The following is a 22,560-nucleotide window of genomic DNA, read 5'->3' as shown; positions in this document are numbered from 1 at the left end:
TTTTTAAATTAAACACTTTCTCTAAAATTAAAATGGCAGAAGTAATCAGTAGCATAGCTAGCAAAGGAAAGGAAAGTCCCTAATAGATACAAGGGAGACACAGATACACAAGCACACAGAAGTAAACAACCCAGCCTTGGGGAGAGGGGTGGGAATGTACAGTTTGCTGTACTTAGGCTCGAGATGGGAGACTGAAAGGGCTTAAAAAATAAAAGTCTTGTGTCTAGGAATATTTTTCTGCAAAGCATCAGACTGGTTGTCAAAAGTGTGAACTTCATTAATAGACCCTACTTAAAGGAATTGGTCAGTTAGCCACAGAATTGCTTTGCTGATTTTTCTCATCTTCTTTTAATTACACAACTGCTTTTGGGAGGTCCTAGCTTCATGCGGGGAAGATTGGGGCCAAAGGGGAGGCTGCCCTGCTGAGTGCTCAGGGTGGCATTGAGCTCCTCCTCCTGGTGCCACGCATGGGCAAAACTGGGCGGTGGCACTGTCACTGTCCCACACGCTCCGCTTTTGGGGGAAGCAGAGACTTTTCAGAGGGGGATTGGGGCCTGAAGGGGGTGCGCAGGACAGGCAGCGGCCTTGTCAGGCTTTCCCAGCAGCCTGGAAAGTCTGCCTATGTGAGACTAGGCTGAGTAGATTAGGCCTTGCCTTGCCTTGCCTTGCCTTCGCCCCGCCCCCAACCCAGCTAGCCAATTGGTTGCATGCAGGAGGCGGGGTGAAGGCAAGGCAAGGCCTAATCTACCCAGCCTAGTCTCATTTTCTTCACATAGGCAGACTTTCCAGGACCCAGGAAGCCCAGCAGAGGTTAGGGCAGTAGGGCGGTTCATAAAAAACCCTTAAAAAAAAAATAATGCCTGCTCCAAATCTTACTACACTAGGGATTATATAGCTATATCTGAAATTTCATGCATATCAGTTCATATCTCGACCCTGCTCCACTGAACTGAAATTTCAGCCTTCACTACATAGGAAAACGGCTGAGTAAACAGCTATTTTCATGGAGGAGGGTCAAGATATTAACTGATATGCACGAAATATCATATACAGTGGTACCTCGGGTTAAGAACTTAATTTGTTCCGGAGGTCCGTTCTTAACCTGAAACTGTTCTTAACCTGAAGCACCACTTTAGCTAATGGGGCCTCCTGCTGCTGCCGTGCTGCCGGAGCACAATTTCTGTTCTCATCCTGAAGCAAAGTTCTTACCCGAGGTACTATTTCTGGGTTAGCAGAGTCTGTAACCTGAAGCGTATGTAACCTGAAGCGTATGTAACCCGAGGTACGACTGTATAGCTATATAATCCCTAGTGTAGTAAGATAAGACCTTTGGAGCAGGCTTTCTTTTTTTAAAAAAGTCTTTTATAAACCGCCCTAGTAGGGCAGTAATTGTTCCTTGATAATTTGTGACCCCCCTCCGTGATGGCACCTGGGGTGACCTGACCCCCTGCCCCCCTTCCTACGCTGCTGCCCCATGCCTCTCCTATTTCTGATTCTTTCAGCTGCAGACGCTATGCGTTGTTTCCGGACTTCACCCTCCTTGTGCCTCCTCCTCTTCCTCCTGGCTTCCAGCTCTGCATCTGAAGATGATACTGTGGTGGTCACCAGCAGCGGTCCTATTAGAGGCAAACGGCTCCCAGCTGGCCCTGGCTCTGTGACCGCTTACCTGGGCATCCCCTATGCTGAGCCCCCGATAGGCAAACTGCGTTTCCAGAAGCCGGTTCCACACCAGCCGTGGAGCCAGGTCTTGGAGGCCACCACCTTTGGCAACTCTTGCCTTCAGTTTAATAACGATTCCTTTCCTGATCGACCCATATGGACTCCAAACACACCACTTTCAGAGGACTGCCTCTTCCTCAACATCTGGGTGCCCCATCCACGACCAGTCACACCAGTGCCCATCCTTGTATGGATCCATGGTGGGGGTTTTAGCATGAACTCAGCCTCAGCCGATGTCTTAAATGGAGGCTTATTAGCTGCTACAGAGAATGTCATTGTGTGCAACTTGAATTTCCGCATGGGGACCCTGGGTTTCCTGTACCTGCCACCAGCTGCCCCAGGAAATGTTGCATTGTGGGACCAACATCTGGCTCTGAAGTGGGTGAGTGAGAATGCAGCTGTCTTTGGCGGGGATCCAGCTCGGTTGACTCTCCTTGGCTTAGGTGAAGGAGGAGCTTTAGCAGGTTTCCACCTGCTTTCACCAGCAAGCCAACCCCTTGTTGCCCGTGGTGTGCTTCATAGTGGAGTCCCCACTGCCCACTGGGCCTGGAGGAGTCCGGAAATGGCTGAAAGAGAATCAGCGATGGTGAGTCAGCTCATGGGGTGTCCTAAAACTAACCACAGTGCAATGGTCAGCTGCCTACAGGGGAAGGAAATTGAGAGCCATGCACTTTCTGAACTCTGTGGTATCAGATCAATAACAACGGATGGGGAATTTCTCACCGATGACCCCCAAAAGCTCCTGGAGAGAGGCATTCAAGGCAAACCCATTCTCACTGGTGTCATGGCTAATGAAGACTCATTCCTGGTATACCTTATGCTTCCTAGTGCTGAAGTAAATGATGGGATCCTGACCTGGGAACAGCTTCTTGAGCGGGTGCTGGAAACTCTGAAAACAGAAGAGGTTGCGAGGGCTATAGCCCTGAAGTATGCTGAATACTTTCAAGGGCCAGAGCGGTACCGTTTGGCCTTGATTCAGTATTTGGGAGATTATCCCTTTTTATGCCCAGTGATGGAGTTTGCTGCCAAGGCCAGGGAGGTTGGGAGCCCAGCTTATGTTTATTCCTTCAGCCACCGCAGTTCTGGCTTTCCCTGGCCAGAGTGGATAGGGACCCCCCATGGAGCAGAGATCCCCTACTTGTTTGGAAACTTGGCAGCGTCACTGCGGAAAGACCCATCGGAGACGGAGGTGGAATTGAGCCGGCGAGTGATGCGATACTGGGCGGAGTTTGCCAGAAGCGGGTAAGGTATTAACCTTTCTGTGCCAAGGACTAAGTATGCCTGCCCATATATACAGACATGCCCTTTTAATACGTTTAATGCCCCTCTCCATTTGATAACTGATTGTGGGATTTCAGGACTGAAAATATTCTAGGGATGACAACTCGATGCTGACAATCATGTCAGCAATGTCTGCTTTAAGTACTGGTTGCTTCACCCTTATATCAGTCTGAAGTCGTAATGTGGCAATGATTTCTTTGCTGCCTCTATAGGAATCCCACTGAGTCTGCGCCGAAAGAAGAACAGTGGCCCGTCTACAACGCCACAGAGCAGAACATCTTCCACATCACCACAGAGGCAGCCCAGCACAAATGGATGCCACCTGGTCCACGATGTGCTTTCCTGGCCACTCATCTAGCAAATGCATTAGAAGCAAGTGAGTTCTCTAAAAACTCCATATGGCAGTATTGTTCCTTCAGAGCTCCAAGGTTCCTGCGCCTCTCCCGACGCCATCACTGGCTTAACCTCTGGGTTTATGAAACATTAAAAATACAGTGAGAATATTAAGCTACCAACTGAACCACATCATATTATCTGCTACACAACTTTTCATGAATATATATATATATATCGCCAATTGTGCAAAAAATGCAGAGAACTGAAATTAAGAACAGAGAAATAAGAAGCTGGGAGAACCAAAATGGGCAGATCTGTTCATCCATAGTGGTTAGTGGTCAGGGATGAGCATTACAAGCAAACAACATCTGGAGGGCCATGTGTTCCCCATCCTCCTTTTTCATTTTTTAAAATTCATTTTTAGTCCCCGCAGCGTTCTGGTACAGGAGACATGATGGCTTAGAGCCTGAGGATGAAATGCTTTGCTGTCATCAGTGTAGGATTCACCACGATGAGACATTTTCTTTAAAAAGTGAGCGGATGAAGGGAATACTTGCTCCCCTCAGCCACCTCAGAGTACTTTTCCCTTGAATGAGCTTAGGACGCTATCTTCAATGGGGCACAAAGGGTACCATAACAATTCAGAATGGGAGGATTTTGGCCTGTTTTTGATTTAAAACAGGAAACTAATCAGATCTCCTGCATGAGGAGCGATCTTTTGTTGATCAGTTCTTTCCTCCTACCCTCTCTTTTTTCCATTTGCAGGGAAATCTGAAGAAGGTTGTATACCACCTGTTCAGGAGAAAGATGTGAAGAATGAGGCCCGAGATGGTGAAAACCAGGCCTCAGGAACAGTTTAGCTAGGCCCACACTTTGTTGGATCTGGAGCCATGTACAAAACATAGCATCGCAACAAACCTGAATGAAGGAAGAAATTACTGTGATATGAATTGAATAAAAATGTAAACCAAGGGAAGTAATAGTACCACTGTATTCTGCTCTGGTCAGACCTCACCTGGACTACTGTGTCCAGTTCTGGACACCACAGTTCAAGAAGGACACTGACAAACTGGAACGTGTCCAGAGGAGGGCAACCAAAATGGTCAAAGGTCTGGAAACGATGCCTTATGAGGAACGGCTAAGGGAGCTGGGCATGTTTAGCCTGGAGAAGAGGAGGTTAAGGGGTGATATGATAGCCATGTTCAAATATATAAAATATATAAAAGGATGTCATATAGAGGAGGGAGAAAGGTTGTTTTCTGCTGCTCCGGAGAAGCGGACACGGAGCAATGGATCCAAACTACAAGAAAGAAGATTCCACCTAAACATTAGGAAGAACTTCCTGACAGTAAGAGCTGTTCGACAGTGGAATTTGCTGCCAAGGAGTGTGGTGGAGTCTCCTACTTTGGAGGTCTTTAAGCAGAGGCTTGACAACCATATGTCAGGAGTGCTCTGATGGTGTTTCCTGCTTGGCAGGGGGTTGGACTCGATGGCCCTTGTGGTCTCTTCCAACTCTATGATTCTATGATAATTCTATGGTAAACCCTCTTCAGGCATATGGTATCTCCAGAATACTTATGTTTCTTCAAGAAAAATGGGGACCTGGAACAATGGGAATCTGGCACACTTAGTATATATGGATATTGACTGCTTGATTGGCAGAAAAACTGAAGGGAATGGTGTGAGGACAGCCTTATTCTATTAGAGGTTAGCTGGATCAACCCCATTGCCTCCATCCCATTTATAGGATTTTAATGCTTCCACAACAACATATTCATAATAGGGATGTTTGAAACTTCTTTTCCATCTGCATTTTTTAATTGAGCCAATGCTATTGGAAATGATATGCAGATCAGAACACAGGTATCATTTGATTTTCACAGTACACTAAATACTGCAATCCAGATCTCAGCTCAATAACATAACAAAAAACAAAATGCATATAAAATGGATACGTTGTCTAAATATGTACAGAACTCACAAAACATGTACAAAATGCACATTTCGTGGGAGGGAAACACTTTCAAAAGCAAATCAAACGCTGTGTAGTTTTTAAAGTGATTTTTTTTTTTTTACACTTTAGGATGGGTTGAACTGATGAACAAAACTTAACTGAAACATGAAAGACTTATCTGGAGAAGAAATCAACTGATATATTCATCCCCGATTCAGTAACAACTGAATCACCTTCCCATAGATCAGTGGTTCTCAACCTGTGGGTCCCCAGATATTGTTGGACTACAACTCCCATCATCCCTGAGCTCTGGCCTTGCTAGCTAGAGGTGATGGGAGCTGTAGTTCAACATCTGGGGACCGACAGGTTGAGAAAGGCTGCCACAGATGCTTATGTCTCCTCCCCCCCCAAATCCTTCCTAAGCAATCTGAGACTCTGCCATTGTGCCTGTCTTTGCTCGTCCCTCTTCATAACTCTTCTGGTTCTAGGGGAACAGGGGGTGGGAGAGCTGGTCGCAGCAGGAGTGGAAGACACCCTGGCTTCTTCACCAGCCTGACTCTTCTCTACCTATTGACCCCCCTCCTCTCCAGCTTCTGCTTCTGCCTCTGATTCTGAGCTTCCCTCTGCTACAGACTCTTCCTGCTCACTGAACCTTGTTACCTCTTCAGATTCCAACACCTCCTCCTGCCAGTCTGCTCCTTCTTCTCCATCTGACCACTCCCACCACCAATCCCCGGGCTTTGATCCTTCTTCCCTTGGGGGTTACCTACCTGGTGCCTTCTACCACTTCTCTGTGTCCAGCCAGTCCATGGATTGGGTGCTGACAGAAGAGTCACACAATTATTCACTTAAGCACTGCATCTTGTTCTGAGAGACAGGCTACTCTTTGGTTGTATTTGTGGACACTGGTATTACTCCGTGGCCAAAGGATAGGAGGATTGCAATAACCTTGGGCTGAATCCTTTTAAGTTCTATTCAGAGGAGGCACATGGAAATCAATGGTCTTATCTTAGTCATGTCCTTTAATTGTAGTGGGTCTCCTCTGAGTATGACTTATTTTGGAGGCAGCCCTTTGTCTTTCCCCCTGCACCTTCCCCCAATTTATGTAAAAGCAAGGTCTCTCTGACCCCCGGCCTACATTCTGATGCTGCCAAGGTGTAGCCTCCTCCCACTGGGTGAGCAAAGCCAGTCGGTCATTGACTTTTGCATATGTACAGATGGGCAGATGCTCCCTGCCCAGGTGTTTTTCATATGAGAGTCTGGATCCTCAGCAGTACCTAACTTTCCTCTTTGGAGTGGGCTGCAGGGGGTACTGAGGAGCAGGAGAACCCCATCAGGTTGAGTCTGTAAGGAACAAAAATGCGATGTGAGCTGGCCGTGGGGGTTAACTCAGAACATTACCAAAAACTGGAACCACAGCAACTCTAGACCACGAATCAGAGTGCCTCTAAAAAATGAATGAGAAAGGGGGAATGTTCTTTGGAGAACAGGTAGAAGACCTGCCATAGGAATGTAAATCAGAAACTTGAGTTCTAGAAGTTTCAGTGTTGTTTTTTTACCTTCTTTTGGTTGGGTTTGTCTTGGGTGTTTTGAATGATAGCTCCTTCTGCCCAACTGTACAGCAGTAATTCTGGAGAAGCTTCACCCATAGAATGGCTGAAGGACAGTTTGATGATGCATTGAGTAACTGGGTGTGGATGCCCCAGCAGATTTGAACAAGAAGGGGACTCTCTTCAATTTCTCCATTTAAGGTGTAGCTGTTAGGATAGGTGTGCATGATTGAGAGATGTGATACAGTGGTGCCCCGCAAGACGAATGCCTCGCAAGACGGAAAACTCGCTAGACGAAAGAGTTTTCCGTTTTGGAGGTGCTTCGCAAAACGAATCTCCTATGGGCTTGCTTCGCAAGACGACAATGTCTTGCGAGTTCCTGCTGTTTTTTTTTCCTTCCCCCCTTTTTCTAAGTCGCTAAGCCGCTTATCAGCTGATCCGATCAGCAGATAAGCCGCTAAAAGCTTCTAATAGCACTAATAGCACTAATCCGCTAATCCGTCAATGGGCTTGCTTCGCAAGACGAAAAAACTGCTAGACGAAGAGAATCACAGAACGGATTCTTTTCGTCTTGCGAGGCACCACTGTATATCCGATTACCTGTTGCATTCATAATTTAGAGGTACCAAAAATTATGTTAAATAAATGAAATAGGTATGAATAGTACAGTAATGAATAACTATATGTGCTAAGGATGCTACAGGGACTAGAAACCATCAAAACATCAGAAAAAGCTGGAAAGGGTCCCTTGCCATCTTAAAGGGTATTTATGGTCCTATAAAAGCTTCTGTTATTCTATGTCCTATTTTTTATTTTTTGCAGATAATGTATATGCCATTTGACTGTTAAAAGACACTCAAAGTGTTTTACAATGACCGCTCCCCGCTTAAAACGGGGGGCGCCCTTTGCGTGGATGCGCGCAGCCCCTAGATCTGGAGCGGCTCCAACAGCATAGGCTTGGTTTGCCTTCCCTCAGGTGGGATACCTGGAGGTCTCCACCTACCTCAGTCAGTTGTCCAATCCCACCTGGGGGAAGCGTTGCCAAGGAGACCAAGCCAGGTAGGGGAGGGATTACCTGCCCACACAATAGAGGGAGGATCTTACCTGGGAATCCTCACTTGGCTCCAGAGCTTCTCCCACCCTCACTTAATGTCTTATTTTGCAGGTTAACTTTTCTTCACAGGTTTTGCAGGTTAACTTTTCTTCACAGGTATGCGGGCGCTGCTACGTTAAGGTCGCTGTTAAAGGGCCGGAAAGGAATTCCCCTGCATTGGCAGGTTTCGCCTTTCCCGTAGCAAAACATCACAACTTTGGCGGTATCAGGCCTTGGGCGGAATCCTTTAGTCCATCTTCCTCTTTGCGGCGGTGATACCAGGGTTCCCCGTTAAAGGCGTTTCTGAAGGGAGGCTTTGACCGTACGCCGAAAGGTCGTCATTGCTCTCCCCTGCGGTGGCGGCGTAACGGGGGCGGCTATCTCTGCTTGAACATATGTTCTCCAGAGCCGGCCCATCCCCCCCCACTGGATAACCCTGATGCTCCCTAGGTCCCCGGCTGGGGACTGGGGAGGGAGAACGCCCAATGCCTGAGCCAAGGTCTACCCACATTTGAAATTTAATAAATTGTGGCCAATTTAATCCCATAGCACGTTGTCATGAGTCGTTATTCCACATGACGGGGGGGACCGCGCGGGATCTGGGGACTCCGCCTGTCCACGCAAAAAGATAAAACAATAACAGTATCAGTAAGAAGAACTAAAACAGATTAAAACTCTCACACCCATATTAAGATATTTGTTTCCGGTTACAGACATTATGGTTAATGATGGCACTGAGGAGAAAGGTTTTTGGTTTTTTAAAATATAAATGTGTGATATTATTGCAGCATTGTGATGGTGAAGTGTTATACCTTTCCCACATTTAAAAGAATCTGGAGAGCCTTTCAGGGCAAAATAGAAATTGATTAAAAAATAAACAGTTTCATCAGATGGGGCCTATTGCTAAGGCCATACTGAACGTATGGTCAGTTGGCCGATATTCACTGCCCATATGAAAACCCAATTCTCTTCAAAATATGGAAGAGTAAAAGGTGTGGGGAACTTCAGGTGTGGCGACTGCTGAATGAGATCCTTGAGGACTTCATAGACCCTAGGGACTTGTCACTATGGTTAATCTAGTTCTGGGAGAATCAGAGAAAATTATCCCCACCCCCAACATCATCATCATCATTTCAGATTTCCATATTTTGGGGGCAACCAAAGATGGGGGATATTGCATACATTCCTGTCTTCTAAATAAAATAGCAGCAGGCCATACTGCATGCAAATCCCTTGGTTTGCCTGTGCCAACATCTGGTTGGCCTTCCCGTCACTCCTGACTGTAACACATCAGTTATTATTTTGCAAAAAGAGCCTGAAGGTTTTGTGAGTTTATACATACAGTGATGCCTGCCTGAATGGAAATTTTTTTGAATGAACCTAGTCTCCAGGCAAGATGATTAAAGAGGGACAACTATCTGATGGCTATCTGAAATACTCTTAAAACATCAGCAGGTGAGGTGGTGATGCAACAGTTACTGGAAGAAGAATGTCAGCCCTCAGGGTGGTTAGAATCATAGGATTGTAGAGTTCGAAGGGAACCCGAGAGCCTTCTCGTCTGTCCCCCGCAGAATGCCTTCTAGCTCTATGAAATATACTCAGAGTCGCAGAGTGATTTCATGCTCTTTATTCAGCTCATAGTGGTGAGGAGGAATGAATGAAAGTCCCCTCACAGTATCTGCTTTATATACATTATTTACACAATGGGCTGCACATGATTGGCTAATTCCGGAATTCTACAGTAAGCCAATCAGGTTGTGGATTCACTTCAATCTGGAGCAGGATTGGGTGGTTCCTGCCAACCAATCATACTGCTGCATTGTTCTAGGACCAATCAGACTGCTGCATTCTGAATCCTATTGTTCTAGGACTAATCAGACTGCTGCAATTTGGATCCTATTGTTCTCAGTACATAACACCCCTCCCCTCTAAGTTCCAGTCCTGCCCGGGAGGTCGCATTCATAGTCCTCAAGGTATGCCGGTGGCCTACGTGTGCGTTGCGGCCTGGGGTGTTCCCTGGTCCGGGCTCCAGGTTCTGGCTCGTGTTCCAAGGATGCTGGCTGTGATGGGGTTGTTTGGTCTGGTGCAACCGGCTCGCTCAGTCGTGGTTCTGGTGTCCTTTCGGCCTCACGGGTCCTCTCTGTATTTACTGATTCTGCCTCTCCTGCTGGCCCCTCCTGCTCTATGGGCCTCACTGCCCCGCTGTTCCCTTGGGACTCCTCTGACCTGTCCTCCTCCTGGGTTTCTCCCGGGAATCGTCGCCGTATCTGGTCGCAGTGGCGGCGCCAGCATTGCCCCCCATCCGTTAGCACCTCGTACGACACTGGGCCAGTGACCCTGGTGACTGTGGCGGGTACCCATGCTGGGCCTGCCCCAAAATTCTTTGCGTACACTGGGTCCTGGGCCTCGAAGGTCCGGGGGTTCCTGCCTTCCCCCACCACTACCTCATCCTGAGCTCTATCGGGGTGAAGGCGGTCCAATCTGATTGCAAGGCGCCGACCCATTAGTAGTTCAGCGGGGCTCCGGCCAGTCGTTGAGCTGGGGGTGCTGTGCTGTGCTAGAAGGAATGTGGCAAGGCGGTACTCCCAGTCCCCTTGCGTCATGCGGCGAAGGGTGTCCTTGGTGGTCCGCACCATGCGTTCTGCTTGGCCATTGGTGGCAGGGTGGAATGGCGCCGAACGGATGTGGCGGATGGCGTTCTGCGCTGTGAAGGTTTGGAATTCTCCTGACGTAAATGCAGTCCCGTTGTCTGAGACGAGAGTGTCAGGGAGCCCGTGGGTTGCAAACAGCCTGCGTAGTACCCGGATGGCTGCGGATGTAGAAGTGGACGGTACCAGCGCGACTTCCAGCCATTTGGTGTAGGAGTCCACTACTATGAAGAATGTTTTCCCTTGAAAGGGGCCAGCGAAATCCACATGCAGGCGTGACCATGGTGCTCGGGCGGACTCCCAGGACTGGACTGGGGCCCTTGGGGGATCTGGGCGGGATTCTTGGCAGGCCTGGCAGTGTTTGACCCAGGCCTCTATCTCTCCATCAATCCCCGGCCACCACACATAACTCCTGGCAAGGGCCTTCATTCTTACTACCCCTGGATGTGTCTCGTGTAGGGCTGTGAGGACCCTTTTGCGGAGGGGCTGGGGAACAACGACTCTGCTTCCCCATAACAGGCACCCCTTGTGGGCCGACAGTTCATGTTTGCGGGTTGTGTAGCCGGCGAATTCTGGCCCGGGGCTGCTGCTGGGCCATCCCCTCCACACCCAGTCCAGGACCCGGGAGATGACCCTATCTTTCTTGGAATGGTGTGCAACTTCTTGTGCCTGAATGGGGCGGTCGGGAAGCAGCTCCAGGCTCATAACCTCTTGTGCAGGTGCTGGGTCAGGGCCTGTTTCCGGTAGTGGTAGCCTGCTGAGGGCGTCCGCATGGCCCATCGCCTTCCCAGGTCGGTGAATCAGTGCATACTGGTAGCTGGCAAGGAAAATTGACCACCTGAGGACGCGAGGAGACAGCACTTGGGGGGTCTGCCTTTCGGGGGCAAACAAGCCAAGCAACGGCTTGTGGTCAGTCACCACGGTGAAGGGCCGCCCGTACAAGAAATCATGGAATTTTTTTACTCCCTTCACGATTGCCAGACCCTCCTTGTCAATTTGCGAGTAGTTCCGCTCGGTTGCGTTGAGTGTCTGGGAAAAGTATGCCACCGGTACCTCTCTTCCATCTGGGAGTTGGTGCCCCAGGACAGCGCCAATGCCATAGGGTGAGGCGTCGCATGCTAGCACCACTGGCAGCCTCTCGTCGAAGTGTGCCAAGACAGAATTTGAGACAAGCAAGTCCTTGACTGCCTGGAATGCGGCCTCCTGGCGCTGGCCCCACACCCAAGGGGCCCGCTTGTCCAGGAGTCTGTGTAGGGGCTCCGCTACCGCCGCCTTGTGGGGAAGGAAGGAATGGTAAAAGTTCAATAGTCCCAAGAAGGCCTGAAGTTCAGTCTTGCTCTTGGGCGCTGGGGCATCACAAATAGCCCGTACCTTGTCCCCAGTCGGGTGGACCCCTTCTGCGTCCACCATAAATCCCAGAAAGTCCACCTGAGGCACTCCTAGTAGACATTTTTCCCGCTTCACCTTGAGACCCGCCGTCTGGAAACGGTGCAGAACGGTGCGGAGGCGGTCCTCAAACTCCTCTGGTGTGGGGCCGGCAATCAACACATCATCGAAGAAGGGGGTGACACCAGGAATCCCTTTAAGGAGAGAGTCCATTAGATTCTGGAATATGCCTGGTGCCACGCTGACCCCGAATTGCAGCCGCTTTACCCTGAACGCTCCTCTGTGCGTCACAATCGTCTGTGCCTCTGCTGTGGCCTCATCTACTGGCAGCTGTTGATATGCTTGGGCCAAGTCCAGCTTGCCAAAAATTTTCGACCCAGCCAGGGTGGCAAGGACATGGCTGACCACTGGCACTGGGTATGCGTGGGCCTTGTTTATAGTACATTTGTAGTCTGCGCAGATGCGGACCGAACCATTAGGCTTGACGGGTGTGACGATTGGAGTTTCCCAGGGGGCATTAGGCACCGGCTCCAGCACTCCTTGCTCCACGAGTCGGTCCAATTCCTCGTCTATACGGGGTTTCAAGGCGAACGGGACCCGGCGGGCCTTGAGCCTGACCGGTCGTACTGTGGGGTCAAGCTGTAGCGCAATGGGGGGGCCCGTATACTGTCCCAATTTCCCGTCGAAAACCCCTGGAAATTCCTTGCATATGGCGTCCACGTCCACTTGTAAGCTAGTGTGGTTCACCCCGGTGACAGCTAGCCCCAGTGGTCCAAACCATGCCAATCCCAGTAAGCTAATGTAGGGGCCCTTGACCACAAGCAGGTCCAGTTGCCGCGTCCGCCCTCGGTATTGCACCCTGAAGGTCCCCACCCCCATTGTGGGGACCTTACGTTTCTGGAAGTCCCGGAGGGTGAATGGGGCCGGCCTGAGTTTGGGACCCCCAGTAGGACACAGTTTCCTTAAAGTCTTTGCCGAGATTATGGATAGAGTTGAACCCGTGTCAAGCTCCATGCGGCATGGGGCCCCCTCTATCTGTACCTCTACACAAATTTTCTCTACATTGGGGTGGGGCAACTGGTATACCTGGCAGTCCGTGAGCTCCGTCGAGTTGCCTTGGTGCGTTGGGCCCCGGGACCTGGGGCTCTTGGGTTGGTCATCTGATGCCTGGTGTCGGGTGGGCCGAGCCCGACACACCCGGGCGATGTGTCCCGATTTTCTGCACTGCCTGCACTCTGCGTTGCGGAAACGGCAGGTCCTCCTCTCGTGACTCTCCCCGCAGCTTGTGCAGTTTCCTCCTTCTCGTCGAGGCAGCTGTGGTCTGTGCACTGCTTGAGTGCGCTGCTGTACTCGGTGCACCTCCTCCCTGTCAGATCCTGAGTCGTCGGTGAGGTCTTCGTGGTGGACCCTCGGTTGGGATGGCAGGCTCGGCCGTGCCTCTTGCGTCGACCTCTCAGCAGCTTCCGTTGCCAGGGCCTCCTCCAGAGCGACCTGGAACGTTAGGTCCTTCTTAGCGTAGAGGCGTCGTTGCAGCTTCTCATCCTTCAGGCCACCGACGAGGCGGTCACGAAGCATGTTCTCCAGCTCTGAGAAGTTGCAGAACCGGGTGGCTTGGCGGAGAGAGGTCACAAACCCAGTTATGGTTTCCCCAGGGGCTTGTCGCTTTGCGTAGAAGGCTTTGCGACGAGCCACCACTGAGGGCTGCGGCGAAAAGTGCCCCTTCAGCTGTTCCATTATTGTTTTGTATGGAACAGTAGCGACGTCTTCAGGTGCAAGGAGAGCCCGGGCAATTTCAAACGTCTCCTCTCCGCAGACGCTGAAAAATATCGCCCTCTTCTTGGCGTCTTCTTCGTCGGTGACCCCTTTGACTTCTAGGAGGAAGGTGAAACGGGAGGCGTATGCTTCCCAGTCTCCAGATGCTGGGTTGAATGGCGAGAAGCTGCTGTTGGCTGCCATTCTGAGTTCCTTGTGTCCCGGAGCTGAAGCCTGGATACACGATGCGAGGCAGCGGTGCGGCAGGTGGCGGTGCTGTGTGTGGCAGTCAGCTCAGCGGGATCCCACCTTCGTCGCCAGTGAAATATACTCAGAGTCGCAGAGTGATTTCATGCTCTTTATTCAGCTCATAGTGGTGAGGAGGAATGAATGAAAGTCCCCTCACAGTATCTGCTTTATATACATTATTTACACAATGGGCTGCACATGATTGGCTAATTCCGGAATTCTACAGTAAGCCAATCAGGTTGTGGATTCACTTCAATCTGGAGCAGGATTGGGTGGTTCCTGCCAACCAATCATACTGCATTGTTCTAGGACCAATCAGACTGCTGCATTCTGAATCCTATTGTTCTAGGACTAATCAGACTGCTGCAATTTGGATCCTATTGTTCTCAGTACATAACACCCTATGATTCTATGGAACTGCCTCCCTGTTCCATATACAGTGGTACCTTGGGTTAAGTACTTAATTTGTTCCGGAGGTCCGTTCTTAACCTGAAACTGTGCTTAACCTGAAGCACCACTTTAGCTAATGGGGCCTCTCGCTGCCACCACGCCGCCGGAGCCCGATTTCTGTTCATATCCTGAAGCAAAGTTCTTAACCTGAAGCACTATTTCTGGGTTAGCGGAGACTGTAACCTGAAGCGTATGTAACCTGAAGCGTATGTAACCCGAGGTACCACTGTATTCCTCTGCCCTTTACAACTCATACTGCTGCTCCCTGAGTTTTGTAACTCTATCCCTGCAGGCCATGTGCAAATGTGGTGTATGGCTGACAGTTTAGGAATGATTGTTTCCTATTGAAAATTTGTACCAATGCCTTGCTCAGTGTTTTTTTCTGGGGGGATGCATACCCCTAAACATTTTGTTAATCTAACAGAAGAAGAAACTATTTATTTTTTAAAAAATTAGTTTCTTCACTAGCACAGTGAATTGTCAGTTCCGTTGCTACTCCCAATGGCAGTCTCATTTCCTGTCATGGTGTTTCCTGAGTCTCAGCTGGAAGTGAGTGTTTAATGTGTGAAGCAGTGTGGAATTTGAGTACTCCTAAACATTTTTTCTAGGAAAAAAACACTGGCCTTGTTCCCTGCTTTCCTTCTCCGGTGCCCAGTTGTATTCCTCACATGCCTGTAGGTTATGTTAGCTGAAGCTGGTGAGAAGTCCGACAACACCTGGAGGGCCACAGGTTCCCAATCTTGTTTTACATGGTTATCTTAGAGTAGGCACTCCAAGAAGAAAAATAGAATATTTATGTTGTGTTTCCCATGCCACTACTATTTCTGATTCGTTCAGCTGCAGCTGCTATGCCTTGTTTCCGGACTTCACCCTCCTCCTTGTGCCTCCTCCTCTTCCTCCTGGCTTCCAGCTCTGCCTCTGAAGATGGAACTGTGGTGGTCACCAGCAGCGGTCCTATTAGAGGCAAAAGACTCCCGGCTGGCTCTGGCTCTGTGACCGCCTATCTGGCATGCCTTTTAATATGTTTTTAAAAATAAATGAAGTAATTGTTGCACACCACCTTGTTGCTAGATTTTAGGGTTCCAGGGGTTTCACCTCGGTTTGGTTTCCTTGGGATGAAGACTGTCATGTCTTTAGGATACACTTGTACCTGGGGACTTCTGGGTTGCCGCGGAGCGCAACTCGAACGTGCTCAACCCGAAGCACATTCAACTCGTGGTATGACTGTATATGGCTTATTTACACACACATAGATATACAACCTGCTTCTATGATGGAGAGGCTGGCAGCATTAACCCCCCAGCAAGTCTTGGACCCCAAGAATTACAAGGAATGCTGGGATCATGGAGGCTACCCTCCCCCAGACTCACAACAATATTTTCAGCTGCTGGTTTTGTTTATACTTTTATACTTTTAATTTTTTGGATTACTTTTTGTAAACTTCCGAATGTTATCATTTTAAGATATCTATTCTGTTCCTGCAAACTGCTTTGACGTCTGACAATCCAATTAATTAAATAAAAATAAGTAAATGGCGGAACCTGGATCATTAAACCATCATAAAAAACAACAACATGTGCACATACGTGTCCGTGTATACAAATCTAAATGTTCCCATTTGGTAACTGATCTGTGGTTTTCAGAACTGAAAATGTTCTAGGGATGACTGCTTGCTGCTGACTTCCATGTCAGCTCTGTCTACTTCAAGCATTGGATCCTCACCCTGAAATCAGTCTGAGGCTGTAATAAAGCTCTGGTTTATTTGTTGCGTCTACAGGAACCCCACGGGTTCTGCGCCGAATGAGGAACAGTGGCCTGTCTACAATGCTACAGAGCAGAACGTCTTCCACATTACCACAGAGGCAGCCCAGCACAAATGGATTCCACCTCCTCCACGATGTGCTTTCCTGGCCACTCATCTAGCAAATGAAAGAGAAGCAAGTGAGTTCAGGGCTCTCTTTGGAAAGGGAGGATATGGCGATACCCAGCTCTGGATTGAGAACCTACAGCCCTTAGTTGCTAGATGAAAATATGGAGAAGGGATTTTATTAAAAGGGGGCATTTTTCTCTTATCAGAGGTCCTCCACAAACTCCCCACAGCTATCTTGTCCCCTCAGTGCTCCAGGGTCCCTACTCTCCTCCCCACTCCCTTACTAACTTATCCTCTGGCTTTTCCAGGCTTCAGGCCTTATCAAACATTAAAATACATGAATAGTTACTGTCAGGTGGCTGTTGCGGTTGCTCGAGAGTAACCAGGCAGGACTCCAACCTGTGTTTTACAGGCTTTATTTTGGTGCAAACTATTTACAGTGAAGAGCCCGGAAGCTCATATCTGGCTCAATCGCTAGCAGAATCTGGGAGTGGTCTTTCTTTGGACCTCCCCCAACATAAGAGTTTTGTTACCCCCAACCTTCTCCTCCCCTCTTTGTGCCTTAGGCTACTGCGCAGGATGGGCAAGGGCGTGTTTCCCTCCTGTCCGGCTTGCCCAGGAGCTGTGTTAAGGCCCCCACCAGCATCCTCTGGTCCTTGCACCTCTTCCCCACTGGAGGTGGGGCTTTCCTCCTCCCCGGAAGAGGAATTGCTTCGCAAGATTTTTGGAGGCTCCCTGTAACACAACTGCCCTTCTATTTCTCGCCTCTGAGCAGTTCCCTGACGGTTACGTTATCTGCAACACAACATTTCATGAGTTTTGTTTTTTTAAATTGCCAATTGCTGGAGAAATGTGGAGAACTGAATCATAAGAACAGAGAAATGAGAAGCTGGGAGAACCAAAATGGGCAGATCTGTTCATCCACAGTGGTCAGGGATGAGCATTACAGGCCAACAACATCTGTAGGACCATGTGTTCCCCATCCTCCTTTTTCATTTTTTAAAATTAAATTTTTAGTCCCTGCAGCATTCTGGTACAGGAGACATGATGGCTGGAGCCTTGCTATCGTCACTGCAGGAGCCACCACGATAAAGCATTTTTAAAAATGTGAGCTGGGGAAGGGAATACTTGCTCCCCTTGGGTGCTTCCTGTGAAGCAGCTTAGGACCCCATCTTCAATGGGGCATGAGGAGTACCATAAGAATCCAGGGTGGAAGGATTTGGGCCTGCTTTTGATGGAAAACAAAAACCGGGAGACTAATCAGATCTCCTGCAAGAGGAGTTTGATCTTCTGTTGATCAGTTATTTCCCTCAACCATTGTTTATTTTTCCTTTCGCAGGGAAATCTGAAGAAGGTTGTATTCCACCTGTTCAGGAGAAAGATGTGAAGAATGAGGCTCGAGATGGCAAAAACCAGACCTCAGGAACAGTTTAGCTAGGCCAAACTCTGAGGGATCCGCAACCATATACAAAACACACGGTAGCATAGCTATTCATTGCAACAAACCTGAACGAGGGAAGAAATTACTGTGATATGAATTGAATAAAAATGTAAACCCTCTTCAGGCATTTGGTATCTCCAGAATACAGTGGTAATAATAATAATAATAATAATAATAATAATAATAATAATAATAAATTTTATTTATATCCCGCCCTCCCCAGCCGAAGCCGGGCTCAGGGCGGTTAACAACAATAAAACAGTATAAAAGTATAGCATAAACAACATTCTAAAATCATTCTAAAATCATTCATTATAAAATTAATTAATTCAGGCCACTGGCAACCATTGGGCCAGAGCTCCCCGAAGATTTCCGAGGGAGGGAGTCAGGCTGTGCCCTGGCCAAAGGCCTGGTGGAACAGCTCTGTCTTGCAGTCCCTGTGGAAAGATGTCAAATCCTGCAGGGCCCTGGTCTCTTGTGACAGAGTGTTCCACCAGATCGGAGCCACAGCCGAAAAAGCCCTGGCTCTAGTTGAGGCCAGCCTAACTTCTCTGTGGCCTGGGACCTTCAAGATGTTTTTATTTGAAGACCGTAAGTTCCTCTGTGCGGCATACCAGGAGAGGCGGTCCCGTAGGTACGAGGGTCCTAGGCCGTATAGGGCTTTAAAGGTTAAAACCAGCACCTTAAACCTGATCCTGTACTCCACCGGGAGCCAGTGCAGCTGGTGTAGCACCGGGTGAATGTGATCTCGCAGTGAAGACCTCGTAAGGAGTCTCGCTGCAGCATTCTGCACCCGCTGGAGTTTCTGGGTCAGTCTCAAGGGAAGCCCCACGTAGAGCGAGTTACAATAATCCAGTCTGGAGGTGACCGTCGCGTGGATCACAGTGGCTAGGTCCGGGCGAGAGAGGTAAGGAGCCAACTGCTTAGCTTGGCGGAGATGGAAAAATGCCGCCTTTGTTATAGCTGCAATCTGCGCCTCCATGGAAAGGGAGGTGTCGAAGATTACACCCAAACTCTTAACGGACGGCGCTGGCACTAATTGTGCCCCCGCAAGAGATGGGAGTTGCCCCCCCAGGTTAAGTACTTAATTCGTTCCAGAGGTCCGTTCTTAACCTGAAATTGTTCTTAACCTGAAGCACCACTTTAGCTAATGCGGCCTCTCGCTGCTGCTGCGCCGCCGGAGTATGATTTCTGTTCTCATCCTGAAGCAAAGTTCTAAACCTGAAGCAATTTTTCTGGGTTAGCAGAGTCTGTAACCTGAAGCGTATGTAACCTGAAGCGTATGTAACCTGAGGTACCACTGTACTTGGGTTTCTTCAAGAAGAATGGGGATCTGGAACGGTGCCAACCACACATTCTCTAGGTAGGATGGCCAGTGAGACTGGCCTGTGAATTTTGGATAGCCTCTTCACACACTAAGTATATATAGATACTGACTGCTTGAGTGGTAGAAAAACTGAAGGGAATGGTGTGAGGACAACCTTATTCTATTAGAGGTTAGCTGGATCAACCCCATTGCCTCCATCTCATTTATAGGATTTAATGCTTTGACAACAACTTATTCCTAATAAAGATCCTTGAAATGTTTGCTCAGTCTGCATTTTTTTAATTGAACCAATGTAATTTGCACATCCTGGAAATGGAACATAGGTATCATTTGGTTTTCAATAGCACACTAAATACTATGATCTGGTTCTCAGTGCAAAAACATAACAAAATGCATATAAGATAGATATGCTAAGTCAAAACATGCATAACATGCACAAAGCATGTACGAAATGCACATTTCGTGGGAGGGAAACTGTTTCAAATATAATGCAAATGTTCACGTAGTTTTTAAAGTGCTTTTATCACACATTGGGATGGGAAGAACTGATGAATAAAACTTAAATGAAGCACGCAAGACTTATCTGGACAAGAAATCGACTGATCCATAATTCAATGACCACCACTTTCAACTCAGGCAATTTGAGGGCGGCAGCCTAGCTTCCTGGTTTGCGTAACTTGTGGCACATACAGCCATAATCTCCTACTGAAGGGAATTCTGACAGGCTAGGGATGAGGGGAAATTCCATTTAGTTTGCACTGAAAGGCAAGTTTACCTAATTCACATTTTCTGTTGCAACATACCAACCAAAGCACAAACATCCTTCAAAATGTGCAATTCTCTGAATTTTGCAATGCAATTTTCCAGTCAAGCAATGTTTACAAAATCACATATTACTAGGGTAAAGAGTGCGCAGAAAGGCATACATTGGAGAAAACGACATACAAAAATGTGTTATATTAGGGGAAATTAGTTTGCAGAGATATGAGTATTGGGCAAAATTGCATAAAAATGTATATATTAGGAGAGACATTCACACTAAAATGCCCGTGAATTTATGACCAACTGATGTGGAAATGTGGAGAACTGAATTTAAGAAGGGAAGAAATGAGAAACTGAAATGGACAGATTTGCCCATCTTTTCCATGGTTTCCAGGGGGAGTGCGGTGTGTGTGTGTGTGTGCGCGCGTGCATGCGCACACTTGCTGAAACTCCCCATCACTCCAGCATCAGCCTTCTAAGGCAAGTCTCTCTCTGCCCTAATGCTAAGGCTGACCCTAGATCCATAAGGAATTTTTCTCATTCTACAGAAGCAAATTTGTCCGCTTCAGTTTCTCATTTTCCTACAGATTATTTGCATAATAATAATAATAATAATAATAATAATAATAATAATATAATATATTATATATAATAAATATAATATAATATATTTATATTCCGCCCATCTGTCTGGGTTTTCCCAGCCAGTATGGGCGGCTCCCAACACAATATTACAAACACGATAAAACATCAAATATTAAAAACATCCCTAAAGAAACCGGAGCATGAAATCTGGAACGGAACAACAACACAGAACATAAACACTGGAATAGACTTTGAGTTGCACATTGCTAATCTGGATCCTGCTAAAGCCCACATATGAACAATACCCATGGGTGGATTTAGGTTTGATGAGACCCTAAGCTACTAAAGGTAATGGGGCCCTTTATATGTCCAGCTGTTCTTTGTCAACAACAATTTGTCACTGTTTTTTGTGTTGAATCTATGCTATATGGTAACTTATGGACCTAATAGGTATCTAAAGCCATTTGCACATAACAAAATGTTTTTTATCTTATATTTTGGAAATGTACATCCAGGTTTTTTTTCTTTTAATTATTTTGGGGGCCCCCAAGAGAGTGGTGCCCTTAGCTATAGCTTGTTTAAAAAGGTAAAGGGACCCCTGACCATTAGGTCCAGTCGTGACCGACTCTGGGGTTGTGGTGCTCATCTTGCTTTAATGGCCGAGGGAGCCGGCATACAGCTTCTGGGTCATGTGGCCAGCATGACTAAGCCGCTTCTGGCGAACCAGAGCAGCACATGGAAACGCTGTTTACCTTCCCGCCGGAGTGGTACCTATTTATCTACTTGCACTTTGATGTGCTTTCGAACTGCTAGGTTGGCAGGAGCAGGGACCGAACAACGGGAGCTCACCCCGTCACGGGGATTCGAACCGCCGACCTTCTGATCGGCAAGTCCTAGGCTCAGTGGTTTAACTTACAGCGCCACCCGCGTCCCATAGCTTGTTTAGCTCATACGTAAATCCGGCACTGACGATACCCAGCAGTCACGGCATGTTTTGTGCATGCAACAGAGTAGCCATCTCAGCTCAAACTTGACACTGTGCCAGGTCAGCCTCTTCTGGAAGCTGCTGGGACCTGAGTGCATTTTTTAAAACAAATTTTTGCTGCTGCTTTTGATGAAGGCCCCACGGAGACCTTGGCCTTCCGATGAGAGTGACAGAAAAGCGACTGTATTGCTTAAACAGAGCGGGAGCACAACATGTTTGGCCAGACCAATGCTGGGAGTGTGTCAAAGGTTACCAAACACTTATACAACAGGATCCCAGGTGCTCATTTCCCTCCCCCTCCCAGATCGATTATTGTACAGTGGTACCTCGGGTTAAGAACTTAATTTGTTCTGGAGGTCTGTTCTTAACCTGAAACTGTTCTTAACCTGAGGTACCACTTTAGCTAATGGGGCCTCCTGCTAACCCAGAAATAATACCTCAGGTTAAGAACTTTGCTTCAGGATGAGAACAGAAATCGTGCAGCGGCAGCAGTGGGAGGCCCCATTAGCTAAAGTGGTGCTTCAGGTTGAGAACAATTTCAGGTTAAGAACGGACCTCCAGAAAGAAATAAGTTCTTAACCTGAGGTACCACTGTATATGGATTCCCCCCCCCCTCATCACCAGGCCCAAAGGAAACTAGAGGATGGAATTCGGAATCATTCAGACCCCCTCACCCCCATGCAATTCTGATGCTAGCTCTGACGCAAGACCCAATTGAATGACCAGTAGTTGAAACGTTACGTAATTCTTGGTGACTTAAAATGTTGGCGGTTGTGATGGTGAAACAACATTCATTAGAAGAAAGAATGTCACATTTCAGGACAGTTGTACCTGGTGGCTTAAGGGCACCCGGATGTGGGCATGAAACATAACACAGGAGCCTTGCAATTCCTGGAAGATGCTCTTGCCACATGGGCCTTGCAATACAAAAGGAGCACCAGCGATCAACACATCAGTCTCAAAGACGGGGAAGGGAGTGTAAGAACTGCAGGGGTGAAACTGCTTTCCTTGCAGCACCCCCAAGGAGCAGTCTGAAGCCCTTCTTGCATCCAGAGCAAAGATATTTGGTAAGTATGCCACTGCAGAGAATGTGCGGTTGTGTTGTAGATGGGAATATCTTTTATAAGTAAGGTTTTGTTAAAAGTTTTCATAATAAGATTACATTAAAAAGC

At 48.0% G+C, this 22,560-nt stretch overlaps 1 protein-coding gene across 2 annotated transcripts; it reads left to right on the top strand.

Annotated features, from left to right (window-relative positions):
- The first annotated feature begins 1,502 nt into the window (after positions 1-1,502).
- On the top strand, positions 1,503-17,848 carry LOC309524835 (cholinesterase-like). Of its 2 annotated transcripts, none has more exons than XM_082209943.1 (3): positions 1,503-2,961; positions 16,196-16,359; positions 17,628-17,848. In XM_082209943.1, the coding sequence occupies exons 1-3, from the start codon at positions 1,514-1,516 to the stop codon at positions 17,720-17,722; spliced, it is 1,707 nt and encodes a 568-aa protein (XP_082066069.1). In that variant the 5' UTR covers positions 1,503-1,513; the 3' UTR covers positions 17,723-17,848. The 2 variants fall into 2 exon arrangements, with proteins under 2 accessions (XP_082066069.1, XP_082066068.1); XM_082209942.1 differs by lacking the exons at positions 16,196-16,359; positions 17,628-17,848 and adding exons at positions 3,213-3,376; positions 4,102-4,305.
- Positions 17,849-22,560: the final 4,712 nt, after the last annotated feature.

This window comes from Podarcis vaucheri (assembly GCF_965113315.1).
Source record: "Podarcis vaucheri genome assembly, chromosome: 2".
NCBI lineage: Eukaryota > Metazoa > Chordata > Lepidosauria > Squamata > Lacertidae > Podarcis > Podarcis vaucheri.
This window is presented reverse-complemented; position numbering and strand designations above follow the sequence as displayed.

Excerpts from the sequence above, each read along its gene's own strand:
- LOC309524835 (XM_082209943.1), top strand. The coding sequence starts at position 1,514 with ATGCGTTGTTTCCGGACTTCACCCTCCTTGTGCCTCCTCCTCTTCCTC. Across the intron at positions 2,962-16,195 it reads GCGGAGTTTGCCAGAAGCGG|GAACCCCACGGGTTCTGCGC; the intron begins GTAAGGTATTAA and ends TTGCGTCTACAG. Across the intron at positions 16,360-17,627 it reads AGCAAATGAAAGAGAAGCAA|GGAAATCTGAAGAAGGTTGT; the intron begins GTGAGTTCAGGG and ends TTCCTTTCGCAG.